The sequence below is a fragment of the Rutilus rutilus genome (assembly GCF_951802725.1).
Source record: "Rutilus rutilus genome assembly, chromosome: 10".
NCBI lineage: Eukaryota > Metazoa > Chordata > Actinopteri > Cypriniformes > Leuciscidae > Rutilus > Rutilus rutilus.
In genome coordinates this window covers 32,158,714-32,180,414 of record NC_140215.1, presented here as the reverse complement: position 1 = coordinate 32,180,414, position 21,701 = coordinate 32,158,714, and the positions used below count along the sequence as shown (strand labels likewise).

General features: G+C 40.0%; 1 protein-coding gene across 1 annotated transcript in view; it reads left to right on the top strand.

The window, feature by feature from the left end:
• The window catches only part of mylka (myosin, light chain kinase a), a 120,594-nt gene that overhangs the window by 16,100 nt on the left and 82,793 nt on the right, over positions 1-21,701 (top strand). Inside the window, exon 2 of the mRNA XM_084420989.1 lies at positions 18,535-18,691. Within this exon, the coding sequence (XP_084277115.1) occupies positions 18,536-18,691 (156 nt within the window). The 5' untranslated portion in view covers position 18,535. The remainder of the gene's footprint in view (positions 1-18,534; positions 18,692-21,701) is intronic.

Genomic DNA, 21,701 nt, shown 5'->3' with positions numbered 1-21,701 from the left:
GGATGAGATTGGCTACCTTAGATTAGGCTATTCTCATGTGAGAATTTTATATCTAAAATATATAATATCTGAAATACGGGACTATCCTGGGAAAAACAGAACGTCTTGTCACCCTACTTAGTGATGACATCATACCCTCGGGCGGCAGGTACAGCAGATTTCACCATAGTCGTGCTGTGATAGTGTGTACGTGAATGTGGGAATGGAGGCATCAAGATAGGGGTGTGATCCTTTTGGGTAGGGGCATATTTGTTTTGGTGATTTCAAATATCAACAGTGTTTACCAGAAATCGCTTACTGCAGCTTCAAGTCTTAAGTGGGTCAAAAAAATTTATTCAACTATCTGCAGGGGGGTGACCAGGTCTGGCCAGTCTGGAAAAAATAGCTTGGGTAGCTAGTCCTGCTATATGCAACATAATTCAGTAATGACAATAAAAACACAATTAGTTTAATATACTATAGTACATGTGTTCCCAGAGCCTAACTGGTTTTGGAAGGCTCTTAAAAGTGTGAACTAGAATTATATTTTCCCTGTCCTGCTGCATTTGAAATGTATGAGACTGCATGTTCTTGGCAGCATTAGTCAATCTGATTGCTTGAGAGTGATTATTCACATGGCATTTGCATTACGGTTTAACTACAGTCTGGATTAAACACTTGTAACCAAGTGAAGAGTGAATTCAGTAAATATATCACCAGTAGGTAGACAACATAAGAGGGTACTATGTTATAAAAAAAAAAAAAAAAACTCAATCATAAAGTTTTGTGAAACACTATCCTGTCCTGAAAGTCCTGGCCTCACAGACTTTACAAGCTACTTCACACATTAATGTGTGTTTATTGAATCAGGTCATTATTGACTGGGAGCCATTTCAAACAGCATCTGCTCAACACACACACTCATTGAGAGTCACTGGAATATGTACTGTGTAGTGGTGATGTGATAAAGCTTTGGCTCCTTTCATGTTATCAGTGCTTTAACAGACACCCAGAAACAAAAACATACGCCTGACTGCAGCTGTGCTGATAATACACCATTATTTCTAAAGAATGGCATGTTTACAGTCACATATAAATACACCTCACCATCTATGGTGCTATACTTTAGTGTGTTGATTGCATGATGAGAAATTCACAATTTGTAGATGCACCATCCATGATAGCATCAAGTCTTTTGTGGTACCTGATAAGTATGCATGAGCTAGTATGCAGTGGCTCTACATTGATGGGTGACCAGATAGGGTCATCATGAGCAGTAGCTAAATACAATCATAAATGTAAATAAAAGGCAACTAAACATATAATATAAACATATTTTAGAACACTGGGCATCATATATATTTGTTGACTTTGTGAATGGTTAGGCTACAGATAAAAACATGCTAAGGCGGGACATATTGAATGGCTTCTCTCCCTTTTCAAATAGCCAATAGCGTTTAGTTTACCTCAGACTGCAAGTCGTACTTGACAGCACCATGGAAGCGAATCCGAGTGCTGATGATACGTTGGATTCAGTAGTAGAATTGTGAATAAATTCTAGACATTTCATACTCAACCAACATACAGTTGGAAAACAATAGAATTAGAGCGTTTGAGCAACTTGACACACAACATGTCAACGGTCGCTTTAGCCAGGTGGTATTTATACCATAGGGGGCGGGGCGCTTTAGATTCTCGAGAGCATTTGATTGGACAGAAGATGTGATGAGAAGCTGAAGTCCGTGGTGAGGTCATAAAAATCCATGATCCATTCTAGCAGAAGTGAGAGACTAAGTTTTGAATCTCCTAAATGCAAATTTTGTCATTGTTTTGAAACACACCAGCTTATTCATAACCTTTAAGGGCCCTACACACCGGGACGAATATCGGCGCTCGTTATTCGCCAGCGTTTTTCAACGCGTTTTTTGTGTTCACACCCAAGCGATTTTCGCTGACGATGAGCCGAGTGAACATGCAAATTCATTCCCTGACATTAGATGGCGCTTAATGTAAAACAGAAACCACTCCATAACAATTCTCTTTTATCAAGATTTTTGTAGTCGCTGTCGCGTTTGTCATATAGTTCTTTATGTTCCGACACCAACGAGACCAGCAGCTCTACACTCATCTTGCCTTGCATCTTCCTCGTCTTATTTCTTCCCGGCAGTGTAGACGCTACTTGGTGTATATCTTCTTCGCCGTTACGTACGTGTGCACGGCAAGACCGTTTGTGTTTGAGTGCCCCCAAGTTGTGTTTTACTGTAACTTCAGAAGCTCCAGACACGTGAGCAAAAGCGCCAATCTCATTGGTCGGATAGTTTTTGACGCGGCGCGGCAAACCAAAAAAACGAACCCGAGGCGTTTTTTTAAAAATGACGCTTTTACGCGTGCCGTTTTTCGCGCCGGTGTGCACACTCACATTGGCGCCCTTTGTTTAGTCACGAGGCGTTAAACGTCGGCGAATATCGCGCGTGAAATTCGTCCCGGTGTGAACAGGCCTTAAGGCTAGCATATTCATACTAAAAGCTTAAAAACTAAAATTCTGATTTCAGGGGCCCTTTATAATATGTCAGTGCCATCGTTTTGTCTAAAGATGCACACCAGTAATGTCTTTTTCTAAGGTACATTTATAAAAGCTACTTAAATGTCCTAATTGAACTAATCCTTAATCTAAGCATTATCTGTGAAACCAGGCATTAGTTTCTTAACTTTTAAAAAGTACACTTTGTAATAATGGCAAATTAAAATGTTTACTTTAATGTATTCTCTTCTGATTCTGATTGATATGTAACATATTAAGAAGTATGTGGATACTTCTGGAGTTAAGGTTGATTCATTTATTAATCTCATTGTTCACATAATCTTATTCCTGTGCAATGACAATTAAAAGTATAACTTGATTTCCATAGAGCATCCTTCTTTTTTCAGCTTTTTTTGAGCTGATATGATTTGACTAACTTTATTAGGTAGCCAAGACACTGGGCATCCATATCATCCTGTAGCTCAAGGCTGGTGCCCCACAGAAGCTATGCAAGCTAGAGCATGCAATACTTTCTTTTAATATATATTTAAAACTCTCAGTTTGGTTGACTGGTGGCGCTTCTTGGTAACTTACCTTCATTGGTCCTTCACAAGTCTCTGCCTTGTTAGTGCAGAGAGTATTTGGATTGTTTCTTGTAACTCACTCCTTGATTATTAAACTAGCTGTGCCCACTGGGACACCCATACATGTGGAGGTTGTTTGGAACCATTCCCTAATTTAAGGTTGTGTGTGTTTTCTTTATTGCTAATGTCTTTTGGAGCTGCCAGAAATAATTAAATATTTCCCTGCCTACGGACAGAGATGCTGGGATGGACTCCAGCATTCCTGTGACCCTACAGGACAAGTGGTTTGAAAAAATGGTTTGGTGATGCTTCTGGTACAGGAATCACACATTACTCATCGCATCAAATGAGAAAATTGGTTTTGTAAAAGTCACTGTATATCCGTTTAAGAGTGACTATCTAATACAGGAGGGCCCGCCCCTGGAGGGCCACTTTCCTGCAGATTTGAACTAAGATCCTAATTAAACTCACCTGTATCAGCTAATAAAGGTCTTCAGAATTAACTAGAAACTTCCAGGCAAATGTGTTTGTGGCAGTTTGGACCTAAACTCTGAAGTACATTTGCCCTCCAGGAGCAGGATTGGACATCCCTGACCTAATACAACCTAGTACAACCATTAGATCGAAAGATCTAAATAAATAATTTGTAAAATGTAAAATAATTTGTTACATTTATATAGCGCTTTTCTGGGTACTCAAAGAGCTTTACATGGAAGGGGGAATCTCCTCAACCACCACCAATGTGCAGCATCCACCTGGATGATGTGACGGCAGCCATATTGCGCCAGAACACGCCAGCTTACTGGTGGAGAGGAGACAGTGATGAAGCCAATCAGTATATGGGGATGATTAGGAGGCCATGATGGACAGAGGCCAATGGGCAAATTGGGATTTTTAATGACCACAGAGAGTCAGGACCTCGGTTTAACGTGTCATCTAAAGGACGGTGCTCTTTGACAGTATAGTGTCCCGATCACTACACTGGGGCGTTAGGTCCCACACAGACCACAGGGTGAGCACCCCCTGCTGGCCTCACTAACACCTCTTCCAGCAGCAACCTGGTTTTCTTAGGAGCTCTCCCATCCAGGTACTAACCAGGCTCAGCCCTGCTTAGCTTCAGTGGGCAACCAGTCTTGGGCTACACGGTGAGATGGCTGCTGGCTATGCCATAGTCCCTCCACTCAAAGAAATCAGGACAGAAGTGGTTGAAAGTGGACAAAAGAGACGGATTAAAATACCAGGTGTAAACGGGAATGTGTCTCCCTCATCTACTTTTGATCTGATCAACCAAAATGCATCTTAATACCAGATATAAACAGGTCCAAGAGCTCACACTTTATCTCGACACAACACTTTTGAGTGTTCGCTTTGCAACTACTGTACAGACATTCTTGAAAACATGGCTTAAAATGAACAGAATTGAATGTTTGAATTGGACTCAAATGGGGTCTGAGAAGTCAAATTAAAATACTAATAGATGAACAGTCACGGCTTGAATGGACATGAAATCATCTTATGTTATCTTTTGTTTTGCTGTAAATTAATCAGTAACACTAAACTGACAATAATGTAAACCACTAGGACACCGCAGACGGCTGTCATTCACTGTATAGCATTAATAAAAAGACTTTAAAAAGACTTAAGTTTTAATAGTATTTTCGTGAGACGTAGCCATGTGCTCTTACTAGATCTAATTGCTGAGGAGGACACTAGACTACAAGCCTCAGAAGGACTGGACTAGGATGGACGCAGTCTCGGTAGGATGCAGCCTTCCGTTTGAGAAACACCCAATAAATGACCATGGCAACGGAAGTGAACAGAAAACAAATACAGGAAATGATGATAAACAGACTTAAAGTCCTTAAAAAAAATGAAACAGTAAACACAACAGGTGACATGAACCATGTTTTTTATTTATTTTATCCAGCACCAGTCAGTAAGAAAGATTTATATATAGACATGTATGCAAAATATGCATTGATCTGCAAATAAGCAAACATTTTATTATACACTATCAAAAACTGAATATACTAAAATATCTAATTTATTTACTAATAATTCAAGTGTCCAAACAAGTAAACAAGTACAGGCTCCCATATAGTATTCTAAAAATGAGTAAAAACTACATTTGTGTAAATATGTGGCGACAAATAGTATAAAAATACAATGTGCAGATGTATTGTGGGGCAAAATGAGTAAACATTTTAAGAGGAATGCTGTGCAAGCATACTAGTTTTATATTCTTTGAAACTGCTTGTGCAACAGGGAAGATGCACGGAAAATAATTTGTGCTATTTTACCTAAAATGGCCTGTCTAGTACAGATTAATTCATATAAATGCAGCTATGTCCACATTCAAGCATTTCAAAGGGCTTAAACAGCTCGCACTGTTTATAAAAATAACCACAATTAAAATTTAATATTAGTAACTTTTCGTGTCATCAGTTGCGTGCATCCTGAAGGTATCCTGGTTCTTGGCTCATTTTGGCCCTGTCCCAAATGGCACACTTTATATAAACTTGCGGTCATGTGGGCTTACAATGTCCGCCGTGTGCACATGTATGTTAAGTGCACAAGACCGTAGGGCAGGGCTCCTCAAATCCAGCCCTGGAGGGCCACTGTCCTACAGAGTTTAGTTCAAACCATGATCAAACTCACTTAGGCCTACCTGCAATTTTCTAGTAACTCTGAAGACTTTGACTAGCTTGTTCAGGTGCATTTGATTAGGGTTGGAACTAAACTCTGCAGGGCATTGGCCCTCCAGGACGGGATTTGAGGAACCCTGCCATGGGGTGTCCCAATTGTCATTTTAGGTTTCAGAAGGGTGCTCGCGAACGGCACCTTTGCGGCCGCCACGCGCCCTCGATGCGCACTTTTGCCGAGCCTGCAAGCCCGCGGTTTCCGCAGCAGACTTTTTACCTGACAGTCAAAGCGGCATTACGTCACAAATGTGTGGACTCGGAGGAAGATTGCGAGGGCTTAGGGCTTTGGGACAGGGCTTTTGAGACATGAAGAATCACTCTGACTTGATCATTGAATCAGTGAGTTGTTGACTCGAGAAAAGCTGCAAGCGGATCAGTCTGATTCGCGGATGAATCACTCAGTGTGAATAGCGAAATAATTCAATAGTTTCACTGAGAAGAATCAGCTCTTTATGAATCAGACATAGCGATCGGTCTGAGACTGCTGACCTGGCGCTGCTGTCCTGAAACTACTGTGATGTATGGCGCTGTGGCTCTGCAGTTGGATACTATTGCTCAGAGTGGGTGGAGATTTCTTCAGTTCGAAATAATGAGGAATAAACTATATGTTTTCATAAAATGTAATGAAGTAAAAAGTACCAAATTATGCTTTGGAATTTATGATGTAAAAGTTTCGCAAAATACAAATATTCTGAAAAAGTACAGATACTTAAATTACTTTTTAACTGTCCACCACCGGAATCGGGGAATGTTGGACATTGTCTGTTCCATAAGGAGACACTGGTTAATGTAAATGATTAATATAACTACCACAAATTACATTGAAAAAGCTTTAAGTACAGTAGCTGAGAATATACTGAAGGTGCCGACTGTTACATATCAAGAGTTCAGTATAACACTGGTCTGTATGTGAGAGTGATACAAAAGAAGCCATTACTCGAAACAACCATGTTAAAGCCTGTCTAGAGTCTGCAAACAAGCATAATGGTAAAAAGTCTGGACAGAGAGAGAAAAAGAGGAGGGCCTTTCAAACATTCAGCTGTATTTACCTATCTGGTGAGGTTGCATGCCTTGCATGCATGCTGCACTCTGTCACATTTGAACCATTCAATTGGAGATATAAAGCATCCTCTTGGCAAATCCAGATGAAATAATAACTAATGCATAGTGACAGATTCAGGGTGCGTTCCCAAGACTAGAGCTTTTGGTGTGAACCTGAGCCTGTTTGTCATCGTTAGTGTTAATGAAATCTATGATGAAAAATATTAGGTTTTTTTCCATGACTACAATACGATGAAAAGACAACACCAACGTCATTAAACAATAACTGTCTATATTAAAATACAATGTTGTTGACAAAAAAAGACGAGACTAAATACTTGACAAGGATAACTCTTTTGTTGAATAAAAGTAACAAAATATTACAGACTGTTTTCAAGAATTTAAATCCCCAATCAGAGCTTTTCTGTTAAAAGAACATGTTTCCTACCTGGTGTTTTACTTAATATTTGCAATCTGGCAACCATCCGCACATGCTCTCTCTACACTGAGGAAGAAGTGGATGATCTGAAAACACTGACAAAGTAAGCTGGAGTTCAGTGATCTCCATTTGAGAATGTTCTGCTTAAAGTGTCATTCAGTCTGTCTGTGTTCCTTCATGAGCAGTTTCAATGATGAACTGTAATAAATCCAAACATGGATCTTTTGACTATTTTTGCGATTGTAGTTGTTTAATAAATACACTTACTGTGTAAGTAAGTACTGTGTGTCACTCTGTGACAATATAAAGTTGTTTTTGCTTTTATTTTAATAGAAAAACATAAATGTAATTTGGAATTATTGAATAACTAGAAATGTTTGAATTTTTTTAAGTGTCTTGTTTTACATGTAGCCTGCCACCTATATGATAAATAGCAATAAATAAACCTTTCTTATGGGTTGACATTCTCTCTATTTGTGCTTAAAGGAGAACTCCGGTCAATTTTAACATTGAGCTCATTTTTTTGTACATTTGGAGTGCTGTCAATACAGAGAACAACGACAAAAATCGGTGTTGCCTACACCGAGTTATTCTATTTTTAAAATTTGCACCCTATTGACTTCAATGGGGCAAGTAGTAAGCCTGCTTTTTAGTCAAGTCAAGTCAAGTCATCTTCATTTATATAGCGCTTTTAACAATGTAGATTGTCTCAAAGCAGCTTTACAGAGATAAGCGTATAATTTAAGGTAACAGAGATTGTTTCGGCTTTACAGCAGAGTTAAGTTATTTCCATCTAAAGTTAGTTTTAATTGATTTGGTTCCGTCGCAATGATCATTTGTTATTAAATTAGGGGCCGCTAAGACGACACCATTCTCTCTACACAGACTTTAAACGCGAACCTGTGAGAAACGCTGATGGCGGTCACATGCGCATTTAGAATGGGTTCTATAGTTATGTGCGTTAGAATATACGCAGGTTTGGAATTCCCTACAAGCCAAGCCTAAACAAAATACTTGTCTTTCCTTATAAATTTTGATAAGGAATTTTATTTTATTTGTTGCTTTGGGGTAGGACCGCAAGACGAATTTTCCCGACAACGCCTTATCTGTAGAGTGGTAGTGGGATCCTCCATAGGGAGAGACTAGTTGGCACTTCAGCACTGCGTTGTCATCGGTCCAGGTGAAGGTCCTTCGTCAGATCTGGATACGGCCCGGATCCGGCAGGCTGCGGGAAAACCTTGGGATAAACACAGACACTAAAATTAGCGTAGATGCCATTCTTCTCATGATGTAACGAGTACATCAGGATTTTTGGGAAGTGTTCCCGGTTCCGGCTGACCTAATCTATGCAGCATAACATTAAATTATAGAAGTCTATAATGTATTATGTGAAAGCTAGGTCAAAGAGATGTGTCTTTAATCTGGCTTTGAACTGACAGAGTGTGTCTGCTTCCCGGACAATGGTAGGAAGACTGTTCCAGAGTTTTGGTGCTAAATAGGAAAAGGATCTACCGCCAGCAGTGGATTTTGATATTCTAGGTATAATCAACTGGCCGGAATTTTGAGATCGTAATAGACGTGACGGACTATAATGCGTTAAGAGCTCGCTCAAGTACTGCGGAGCTAAACCATTCAGTGCTTTGTAAGTAATAAGCAATATTTTAAAATTGATGCGATGTTTAATAGGGAGCCAATGCAGTTTTGACAGAACTGGGCTAATATGGTCATACTTCCTGGTTCTGGTAAGAACTCGAGCTGCTGCGTTTTGAACCAGCTGTAGTTTGTTTATTAAGCGTGCAGGGCAACCACCTAGTAGAGCATTACAATAATCTAGCCTTGAGGTCATGAACGCATGAACTAATTGTTCCGCATTTGTCAATGAGAGCATATGACGTAATTTAGATATATTTTTAAGATGGAAAAATGCAGTTTTACAGATACTAGACACGTGACTTTCAAATGAAAGATTGGTATCAAAGAGCACACCCAGGTTCCTAACCGACGACGAAGACTTAACAGAGCAGCCATCAAGTGTTAGACAGTATTCTAGGTTATTACGTGAGGAAGTTTTTTGTCCAATAATTAGAAACTCTGTTTTTTCAGAATTTAGAAGTAGGAAATTACAAGTCATCCAATTTTTTATATCCGCTATGCATTCCGTTAATTTTGTGAATTGATAAGTTTCGTTAGGTTTTGAAGAAATATAGAGCTGAGTATCATCGGCATAACAGTGAAAGCTAATGCCATGTTTCCTAATGATATCTCCTAAGGGTAGCATGTACAGAGTGAACAGCAGCGGTCCTAGTACTGAGCCTTGTGGTACGCCATACTGAACTTGTGATCGATGAGACATCTCTTCATTTACTGCTACAAACTGATAACGGTCAGATAAGTATGATTTAAACCATGCTAGTGCATTTCCCGTAATGCCAACATAATGTTCTAATCTATTTAAAAGAACGTTGTGGTCGATGGTGTCAAACGCAGCACTAAGATCGAGTAACACTAATAGAGAGATACAACCACGATCGGATGATAAGAGCAAATCATTTGTGACTCTAACGAGAGCTGTCTCAGTACTATGGTACGGTCTAAATCCGGACTGGAAATCCTCGCAGATATCATTTCTTTCAAGAAAGGAACACAGTTGTGAGGATACTGCCTTTTCTAATATCTTTGACAGAAAAGGTAGATTCGAGATCGGCCTGTAATTGACTAATTCTGAAGGATCAAGTTGCGTTTTTTTAACAAGCGGTTTAATCAAAGCCAGCTTAAAGTTTTTTGGTACGTATCCTAATGACAAAGACGAATTAATGATATTAAGAAGAGGATCTATGACCTCTGGAAGTATTTCTTTCAGTAGCTTAGTCGGTATAGGGTCTAACATACATGTTGTAGATTTAGATGATTTAATGAGTTTAGTAAATTCTTCCTCTCCTATAGCAATGAATGAATCAAATTTTTCCTCAGGGAGACTACAATGCACTGCCTGATGCGATACTGTAGTAGACGGTTGCATAGTTATAATTTTGTCCCTGATATTATCAATCTTATAAGTGAAGAAGTTCATATAGTCATTACTGCTGTGCTGCTTGGAAACTTCGGTGCTTGAAGCTTTATTTTTCGTTAGTTTAGCCACCGTTTCAAATAAATACCTAGGATTATGTTTATTTTCTTCTAATAGGGTTGAAAAATAAGCAGATCTAGCAGCTTTTAAAGCCTCTCTGTATGCAATCGAACTCTCTTTCCATGAAATGCGAAATACCTCTAGTTTTGTTTTCTTCCAGTTGCGCTCCATTTTTCTGGCTGCTCTCTTAAGGGCCCGAGTGTGCTCGTTGTACCACGGCGTTGGACTATTTTCTTTAATCTTCTTTAAGCGCAACGGAGCAACTGTGTCTAAAGTGCTGGAAAAGAGAGAGTTAAACGTTTCTGTTGTAATATCTAGTTCTTCTAAGCTATCTGAGATGCTGAGATGATGAAACTGATTAGGAAGATTATTAATAAAGCAATCTTTAGTAGCAGAAGTGATAGGTCTCACATATTTGAAACACGGAGTCGGCTTTGCAGCCTTGGCTAAATGCAAATTACACGAGACTAGATAATGATCTGAGATGTCATCGCTCTGCTGCAGAATTTCAATGGCATCAACATCTATTCCATGTGATAATATTAGATCTAGAGTGTGATTACGACGATGAGTAGGTCCTGACACGTGTTGTCTAACTCCAATTGAATTTACAATGTCTTTAAATGCCAATCCCAATGCATCTTTTTCATTATCGATGTGTATATTAAAATCACCAACAATTAGTAATTTATCTGCAGTCAATATTAATTCTGATAGAAAGTCCGCAAATTCTTTGATAAAGTCTGTATGGTGCCCTGGTGGCCTGTATACAGTAGCCAGCACAAATCTCAAACGTGATTTATCGTTTACACTATAGATTTTTACATTAAGCACCAATGCTTCAAAAGAATTATATTTAAAACTTGATTTCTTAGTGGTTTTGAAACTATTACTATAGATTACAGCAACACCACCCCCTTTGCGTTTCAGACGAGGCTCATGTTTATAACAGTAATCTTGCGGGGTTGATTCATTTAAAGTAATGTAATCGTTTGGTTTTAGCCAGGTTTCTGTCAAACACAGCACATCTAGGTTATTATCTGAAATCATATCGTTAACAACGAGTGCTTTTGAAGTAAGCGATCGAATATTCAGCAACCCAAGCTTTAGCATTTGCTCATCTGTATTATAGCTGTTTTTTATTTGTTGAACATCAATTAAATTTTTAACCTTAGTTGGGTTTAAACGTTTTTTGGATTTCCAAATTCGGGGAACAGACACAGTCTCTATATGATGATAGCTAGGTGAAAGAGGCTCTATGTGATAGGATTTATCTGACCTTGGTGACGCGAGGCCGCTAGCAGACAGTCGGTTAAGCCAGTCTGTCTGCTTCCTGACCTGAGCCCCAGATTGTCATGTTTGAGCTCTAAGACTATGAGCCATATTACTAGAGAGAAGAGCAGCACCATCCCAGGAGGGATGAATACCATCTCTTTTCAACAGGTCAGGTTTGCCCCAAAAACTTTTCCAATTGTCTATGAATTCTATATTATTAAGCGGACACCACTTAGACAGCCAACCGTTAAGCGAACATAATCTACTAACTATCTCATCACTCCTGCGAACAGGAAGGGGGCCAGAGCAAATTACAGTCCTTGACATCGTACTTGCAAGTTCACACACCTCTTTAATATTAATTTTGGTGATCTCCGACTGGCGGAGTCGAACATCATTAGTGCCGACATGAATAATGATCTTAGAGAATTTACGATTAGCATTAGCCAGCACTTTTAAATTTGCTTTGATGTCAGGCGCTCTGGCTCCCGGCAAACATGTGACTATGGTGGTTGGTGTCTCTATTTTCACGTTCCGTGTAATAGAATCGCCAATAACTAGGGCACAATCATTCTCAGTGGGTGTTTCACTGAGCGGGGCAAATCGATTTGTTATGGTAATCGGAACGGAAGAGTGGTTTTTAGATCCGCGACTAGAGCGATCCCTCACTGTCACCCATTTGCCCGGCTGCACGGGCTCTACTTCAGCCAGAACCGACTCATGTAAAGTGTGCACTATTCTATGCGCATCCAAAACATCTAAAGCACTAGCACTCTTACTATCCTCAATTAAAGTTTGGATGCGTGTTTCTAATTCTGAAATCTTCTCTGTCAACCTAACTGTCTCCTTACATTTATCACATATAAATCCTATATTGTCGACAGAGAAGCCTATACTAAACATGTGACATGAAGTGCAAGTGACAATAACAGGACAAGACATTACTCACCGTGTTTGTTGAGTGATTCTTACTCACCTGAGCTTTTTATGAACTCAAAGGCGCGGACGCGCGAGAGAAAAATAAATAAATAAAATAGCTGAGCGCACGGGTGGCGCGTTAACAGGCTAGCGAATTACTAGCGTGTTGTGCTAGTAGTACTAATAACAAAAGCTAGCGATGTCAGGTTAATCTGAGATGTTGGGTAAAATGTAGTAGTATAAACAACTAGAAATGGTAGTAAAATGATGGTTCAAAACAAAGAAATATATGGCTAAGACGGAGCTTATCGCACCGAATCAAACAAACACACTCACAGCAGGCAGCGAGGCAGACTCTTTACATCCTTTAAGTGTCATTACAAGTGCACAGAAAATGTGAGTGATTCCTTCCGAGTGAACACGAGTGGATCTGACTGCAGTAGATGTTAGAGATATTAATAAAAATGAAGTTAATTCAGCCAGCGCTCATACCTTTGTTTACATCCTGTTTTCGGTGGAAGGCCATAGTAATCGATTGTCGAGTTCACGCGCGTGATCATAGGTACTAAACCTATGCGCATGAACTCGACAATAGGCAACACCGATTTTTGTCGTTGTTCTCTGTATTGACAGCACTCCAAATGTACAAAAAAATGAGCTCAATGTTAAAATTGACCGGAGTTCTCCTTTAAAGGTAAAAGTGCAATAAATCTAATGAAATGTAAAAATAAATGTCTATTTATTATAATTGATTATAATTTGAGCCATATCATCTGGATTATCACTTTAACTATTATGCAGCATGATGAAAACTAGACTTATAATTGCCAGACATTTCGTCGACTAAAACTCGACTAAATGAAAACAGGACTAAATATGATAAAAAAAAACTAAAAAGTACATTTGTCACAGGACTAAATAAAAAAAATAGCTGACAATAAAATAGCTGGTTGGTATAAAAGTAGCCTAGTCTTCAGAACTCATTCTAGTCACTCAATGTGGTCACTTAAAGTTGCTGTAGGACATCTGGGAAAATGCTAACTCTAGCCTGATAGCAGAAAAAGCGTATATCCCACCCTCCCTGCAAATCGGCGTCCAAAGCCACGCCTCCTGAAAGCATGAACACGCACAGCCAAGAAGACTGGGGACAGCGTTACTGCAATACCAATACCAGTACCAACGCACTGATGACTTATTATGTCTGTGTAAACAGCCTGCGCAGTGGGATGCAAACATGCATTGACTGACAGGGAACATATGCTATAGGACCGTTCGGACCAAACGCAACGATTGAACAAACATTTTATGATCCTACGCCTTTCACAGACGACATTATTATTTATAAAAATTAATTTAAACCTCTTAACAGAGTGATTGCTATCAGGATATGAGGAGACTTTCAACCAGCATAACAACAACAACAACAAAAAAGCAGAGAATCACCTATGGTGGGCGGCAGTGGCTCAGTGGTTCATGTAGATTGTCTACAAACCGGAAGGTTGGTGGTTCAATCACCGGTTCCACCTGACCAAGTGTCGAGGTGTCCTTAAGCAAGATACCTAACCCCAGCTGCTCCCGACGAGCTGGATCGCCTTGCATGGCTGACACCGCCGTTGGTGTATGAATGAGTGAGTGAATGGGTGAATGTGAGGCAATACTGTAAAGCGCTTTGGTGGCCATTGGGTCTGTGAAAGCGCTATATAAATGAAGTCCTAAGGCACATTGATTCTGCAAATGAATCAAGTGTAAAAACATACTCTGTGTAAGTCAGGAGTGCATAGCCTCTGCTGACCACTTACTGCAACAGGCTAATGTGTTCAGCCATGAAAGTTGTCAATCCGAGGACCTAAAAGGAAATTACTGTGTAGGAAACTGTGTACCAAACTTGCTGTTTGTGTGTGTTCCTGTATTTGTGTGTGCGCGACTGCGCGTATGTGTAAAATGTGCAAGTACATGTGTCATAGTAATGCCTGTCCACAGAATTTAGGATACCATTTGGTTACACTTTAACTCAAAGGTCAAAATGTGATGTGTTTTTTAGAAAAGATCTTTTTGCTCCATGTTCATAAATTAGCTTAAATGCTTATAAGAGTTTTTTTTTTTACCTTTTAGGGTATATGCAGATTTATGAACATCATTTAAAGAATAAAATAACTATCACTTTGGTCAGTTAGAGGGTATTTTTGGATAATGAAGTGAAGTTCATGTTTATACTTGAATACTGGATTGTGGTTGGTAATATTATTTTATAAAAGTTTAATGATAAATAATTCTAAGTGGCTGATTTATCCCATCTACTCATCAATGCATCACTTATAATTAAGTGGAGAAAAGGAGAAAATGCCTTTTCTCCAAGGAGAAAGTATTGCATTTTTTTATTTAAAAGAAAATATTGTTGTGTGTGATTACAAATGCATGCACTGATAAAAACCCATATATCCCCTATTAGGACATTATGGAACATATATCACTCTAGAGGCCTGATAGAAAACATGGACATATATGGTGCTAAATTCTGTGTGAATTTAGTGTAGGTCATATAAAAATCCTGAAACTCATTGGAGGGAGCATAACCCTTTTTAAAAATACATGCTTAAAAATCGATTGAACCTGATTATATACATTAATTGGCCACTTAGGTACATCTTAGGTACATTAGGGTACATCTTGCTAGTATTGGGTTGAACCCCTTCAGAACTGCCTTAATTGTTCATGGCATAGATTCAATAAGGTGCTGGAAACATTCCACAGATATTTTGGTCCATATTGACATGATAGCATCACGCATTTGCTGCAGATTTGTCGGCTGCACATCCATGATGTGAATCTCCCATTACAACACATCCCAAAGCTGCTCTATCGAACTGTGGACTGTGACTGTGGAGGCCATTTGAGTTTCACGAGTTCACACTTACATATAATTTGAAGGGGTAAAGTTTAATGCGTATTTGGCGTGCTGTCCGGAGGGAGGGCTCCGAGCTCGGAGTTCGGCCCGAACCCAGAGTACTCCCCCCGTATGTAAGTGTTTAGGACTAGAAGCGTGGAGAAGGGGTGGTGGAGGGATGCTGCAAAAACTGTCAATGAAATGAGGTGAGACTGCTGAGTATATATACACCTCTTACCATTGATTGCTGAGTGCTCTCCACCTGTGTTAATTATCTGAACGTGCTCCTCCCGAACCTTGTTAATAAAACATCATTTAGTGAACTCATTGTCATGTTCAATTAAAGCTACACTGTGTAGGATTTACTCCCATCTAGCGGTGAAATTGTATATGACTACCAACTGAATATTACTTTCTACTGTAGCTCCTCCCATTCCGAAGGCGTTTTAACTCCTACGGTGGCCGTATTATTTCAAATCTGCCGGCAAATGCGAGCAAATCTCCCTCTCGCATTCGTCACGGTGCCACTGCGTGTAAAAACGTGAAAGGCGACGCTTGTATGTCCCTCTTTGTCTAATGTATTTTCAAGATGGATGCGCAACATGGCTTCCACCATTCGAGTGACCTGCTCGTATGTATTCTAAATGGCAGATTATACACTTACGAGAATACTTAATTAGTTGGTTGAAGTGATTACACATTAATGAGAACGTATCATTTTGAAATAACAACGTGTTTTTTGCTAAAAATCAACTTTAATTGAGATGATTTGAGATTTGTGACATGGCACGTTATCCTACTGGAAGTATCCATCAGGAGATAGGTAACACTCATGGGTCATGAAGAAACGGACATGGTCAGCAACAATACTCAGGTAGGCTGTGACGTTTAAATGATGCTCAATTACTAAGGGGCCCAAAGTGTGGCAAGAAAAATATCCCTCACACCATTACACCAACAGCAGCCTGAACCACAGATACAAGGCAGGATGGATCCATGCTTTCATTTAGTTTACGCCAAATTCTGACCCTACCATCCACTCATCATTAACTAAGCATTATCTATCAATGACTTCATCATGTGTGTGGCCCCTCAAATAAAGTGTTGACTAGGTCCTTTGAAACACTGATGAACAATGTGATATTAATGGTGGCATAACTGTGAACAAAGAAAACATCATGATCATGCGTAATAAATCATAATTCATGATGATGTACTCCTCTTAGTTAATGTTTTAATTAAGGTGTTGTTCATCCATGAAGTCATGAATGAAAAACGTTGAACTTGTGTTAGTTCCTGATGATTCATGAGATATTAATGCATGAATGAATGCATAATTCATACATGAATTCATGGTAATTCATGTACCCTTACCGTAAAGTGTTACCCTTACCGGGACTGTTCCCACTACTCTCAAACACGCTATTGTTAGACCGCTGCTCAAGAAACCCAATCTAGATCCCACCATACTGTCCAATTTTCGACCAATATCTCACCTGTCACTTCTGTCTAAGTTGATGGAGAAGCTTGTTTTGTCCCAGCTTCAGTCTCACCTACAACTGCACGTCATTAGTGATAAATTTCAGTCCGGTTTCAGGTCTAGACATAGCACTGAATCAGCGTTACTGAGGGTCCATGATGACATTCTTGGAGCTCTGGATAGTAAAAGCTCTGTGGTTTTGGTATTACTGGACCTTACCGCTGCATTTGACACCGTGGATCATGCCACCCTCATCTCTCGTCTTCAACATTTTGTTGGTTTGCAGGGCGCAGTGCTCAATTAGTTCTCCTCATATCTCACTAACAGAACTTTTTCAGTAATGCTCGACGACTTTTCCTCCTCATCTGCCCCTCTGTCATCCGGTGTGCCTCAAGGATCCATTCTTGGTCCTGTTCTGTTCTCTCTCTATATGCTGCCACTTGGACAACTCATCTCCAATCATAGCGTTCATTTTCATTTCTATGCAGACGACCTCCAGATCTACCTTCCTGTGATTCTGAACAATCGTTCTACGCTGGACCCCCTTTATAACTGCCTTAAGGACATCAAGCAGTGGCTTTCCCAGAATTTCCTTCATTTGAATGAAGGAAAGACTGAGTACATCCTGTTCAGCCCTGACTCAACCAAAAGTTCTCTCAGTTTTGATCCTCTAACACCTCAGTTTGCACCCATTGTGCGTAACTTGGGTGTTATTTTTGACAAAAATTTGCAGTATGACAAACAGATTAGTGCAGTTGTTAAAGGCGAGCTTTTACCAGCTAAGGCTTCTCAGTAAGGTCAAACCATTCTTGTCCCGAGCTGACCTTGAAAAAGCCATTCATGCCTTTATCAGCTCGAGGATAGACTACTGCAATGCCCTCTACACTGGACTTAATCAATCACTCCTTAATCGGCTTCAACTGGTTCAAAACGCGGCAGCACGTCTCCTCACCAACACCTCCAAACGCTCACACATCACCCCAGTCCTCCACTCGCTCCACTGGCTCCCGGTGCGGTTTAGGGTAGAGTATAAGGTCCTGCTGTTCGTGTTCAAGGCCATCAATGGTCTGGCCCTGGTCTACCTCGCCGATTTAGTAACGGTCTACCAACCACCCAGAACTCTCCGCTCCTCTGAACACACCTCTCTGGTCACTCCCAAATTCAAATATAAAAAGTTTGGAGGCCGGTCATTTGCCGTCCAGGGCCCTAATCTGTGGAACGCTTTACCAACACTCCTACGAAGCATCACTGTGTTGAGTGTTTTTAAATCGCAGTTGAAAACACATCTGTTCAGACAAGCTTTTAACACGTAACCTCTGACTCGACTGCTATTTTTTTTGTATGTATATTTGTGTTTTATTTTCTGTTGTCTATTGTTGCTTTTACTGGAAAGCGCCTTGTGCACCTTTTGGTTGTAAGGCGCTATAAAAATAAAATTTGATTGATTGATTACCAAAACAAAACAAAATATATATATATATATATATATATATAGCTCAAAGCTATTGCATCAGCTACCATTTCAAAAAGCTAAATGAACTTGACATGGAACTCAAAACTTTTCTGTTTTTCTTGTATTTACAGAATGATGGGTGACGTTCAGTTTGTTACAGGATCTCATGTCTCCAAGACGACTATGACTCTGGGACGAGCTTCCCCCAGCAAAGAACCCCCCGTTTTTACCCTCCCGCCACGTAATACCCGCATCTGCCAAGGGGGTACCGCACGCCTTGAAGGGAAGGTGAGAGAGAATCTTCAGAACTATCCTGATCCAGACCCTCAACTGATCCTCATAGTGTAATGAAGCAGACACTGTGTCTGCCAATGAATTTCATTTAAGACTCCCAACAATAATCTATTTTAGACACTAGCTCTATTCCAAAACCGAGTGTGCTGCCTTGCTGTCTGCTGCACGCATAGGCAGCTGACAGTTGTGAATGGATGGCCCTGTTTTTCTAAGAATTTACAGAAATATGTGTCCCTTCTTTTGATTTGCAAGCCTTCATCCTATGTCCTAAGCAGATAGCAAAGATATATAAAATGTTATGTAAGATTATATGATGAGTTTTTCTTTTGAAGATTTTTATCAGGCAAACATCTGTGTTTTATTACGTTCTCAGAGTGTGTTGAGGACAGTGCATTTGGACACTTACTTGCAGTCTCAGACTGACACAGCAGGCAGATACTCCAATAATGTGTCTGTTAAAGCTGTGTGTGCTGTCTGAGGCCAGAGAAAATTTACATTTTAAGAGGGTCTGAGAGAGTAAACTTCAGAATTAAAGCACTTTTTGTGCTTTAGACATGAAAATGAGTTCATGTCTGTTCATGTTCATGTTCAGCTCTCTGCTTCAATTAGTTTTATTCTGTTTTCCACAAATATTCCTGTCATAGGCGCCACAAATGATGTTTCATTAAACAAAGTTCAGGAGGAGCACATTCAAATAATCAGTCCAATCAACTTGATCATCATGTCTATCCTATCAGCATGAGAGGAAGCATATATATATATATATATTCACTCAGTCGACTCACCTACATTCCTTGACAGTTTTTCAGCATCCCTCCACCACCCCGAGGCTTGATCCTTCCACAGCCAGGAATACGGGGGGAGTACTCTGGGTTCGGGCCGAATACCGAGCCCGGAGCCCTCACCTCGGACAGCACGCCAAATATGCACACCATTTATTCTATCCGACTTATTTGTAAGTGTGAACTCGTGAAACACAGATAGGCAAATTGGTAACGGTATACAGAGAACCATTTGCGCTTTAAACTCCCAACCCAGCACTGATGAGTTATTTATTTTAAATGATTATCAATCCAAATTGGGCCGAACCCAGCTTCCTTACCAAATAGTTTAAACTCAGCGTTTTGGTTGGCATGTGATTTGGTGTCTGTTGTTAATCATCTAGCTATTATATTCTAACCACATTTTTTCGCTTTGTACAAGTTGAAAAATACAGCCTTGCTGATCACCAGCATAAAGTATGTTTTGCATGCTGAGACCAGAATGGGATGCTGGTTTCTGGTTTGCTGGTCACCAGCATGGGTAGCGGGAGTGCTACTGTTTGCTTGACAACCGGTTAGATCAGCACTATACCAGCTCTAAAAAGCATAAACTAGCCTGGACCAACAGGGAATTTATGCTGGTTTATGCTGGATTTTTCAGCAGAGCAATGTGGGGTTAACATGGCAAAATGCTCCTGAACAGGGTTTCAGAACCCATGGGAAAAAAGTTGCACTAACCTAAATTCTAAAAATAAATTGTAATAAATAAAAAAGCTACAATTTGAGACCAGAAAGGCATCATGTTACCTGTAAGAGTAAAAAAAAAAAACTGCACTTGTTTGTAAGGAAGTCTGGGAATCATTAACTAATTTATGTATACAGCTGTCATGTCACGTGACAAAAGAACGAACGGACAAGACCTGGGGTGTTTCTCAAAACCAAGAATGCAAAGAACGGACTTGTGTTCTTGGGGACAACGCTCTTGCTAGTTGTTCTTGGAAGAATGAACTCACAAGGTGACGAGCACACAGAACGCTGCTGACAGTTTGAGACGATGTGTTCTTGCTGGTATTGCGCAATAATACCCCCGCACAGACGCCGTCTGCAGTACCCAAACATAACGAGAATTATTGACGATAACAGCCAGGCTTTATCGCCCAAGCCTACCCTCAGCTCAAGAGATTACTCTACAACTGTACACTACAATGTAATGTATATTCATAACAATAAAGCAACGCTTATGGAGATTCTCACTTCCGAAAACATTTGAGCACATTTTCGATTCGCCATAAATTTTCGTAAAAATGCCAATATTTGAAATCTACACAGTTGATTTCTCGCATCAAATGTTCTCAGAAGTGAATTTAGTGATGAAATAGCGTACGAAATTGTAGAAGAACGACTTACTGTATTGACCTGCCTCTCCTTCCTCGAATGCCGAAATGAATGCTGGGATATTTCTGCCGTCAAGTTCACACAAGTTACCAACCGATGCATCCTTGGTAAAATGGGCGTGTCAAGAACACTTCCGGGATTTTTAACCGTTCTTGCCAAAATGCAAACTTGTGTATTGGGACAGTACTTGGGCAGCGACTGATGACGTTTCACAAGTCCACAAGAACACAAGTACAGACAAGAACGCAAATTGAGAAACGGCCCTGGTCAGACCTGAAGACTCGGCAGGTGACAGCATAGCCTCATCCCTCACGGGATGAACGAATGACTCGGACCCGAACCCGAAGACTCGAGAGGTGAACTAATAATTTCTGTTTCCTGTACAGAACCTATAGGATGTTGCGCATGTGTGGTCTACACAAAATGAACAAATCACTCTCTGAGACAGCTCGTTGTTCCAAATGAACGAATCATTCATGACCGACCCCACACTATGGCATACCGGCAACAACAAAACAGTACAATCTCACGCACTGAAAATGTTAGAAACTGTCAGTAGTAGTGGTCTGCCTTATATGTTCGAACCGAAGTCGGACAGTGATGGAAAGACTCAAGAAGAAGTGACAACATATACAGTAGAATGCAACAGGACATTTCTGAATGGTTAATAGTTTAATTTATGTAGTTGATTTAACTATCTTCAAGTCATTGATTAGCATGCATAAATAAGTAAATACAAATTGGCAATGTGTTTGAGATATTAAATGCACCCAGGTATATGTGAAAAATATGATAGAAATTCTAAATGTCTGCTTTTTCTACACGTCCTCTCCACCTGTGTACACGTC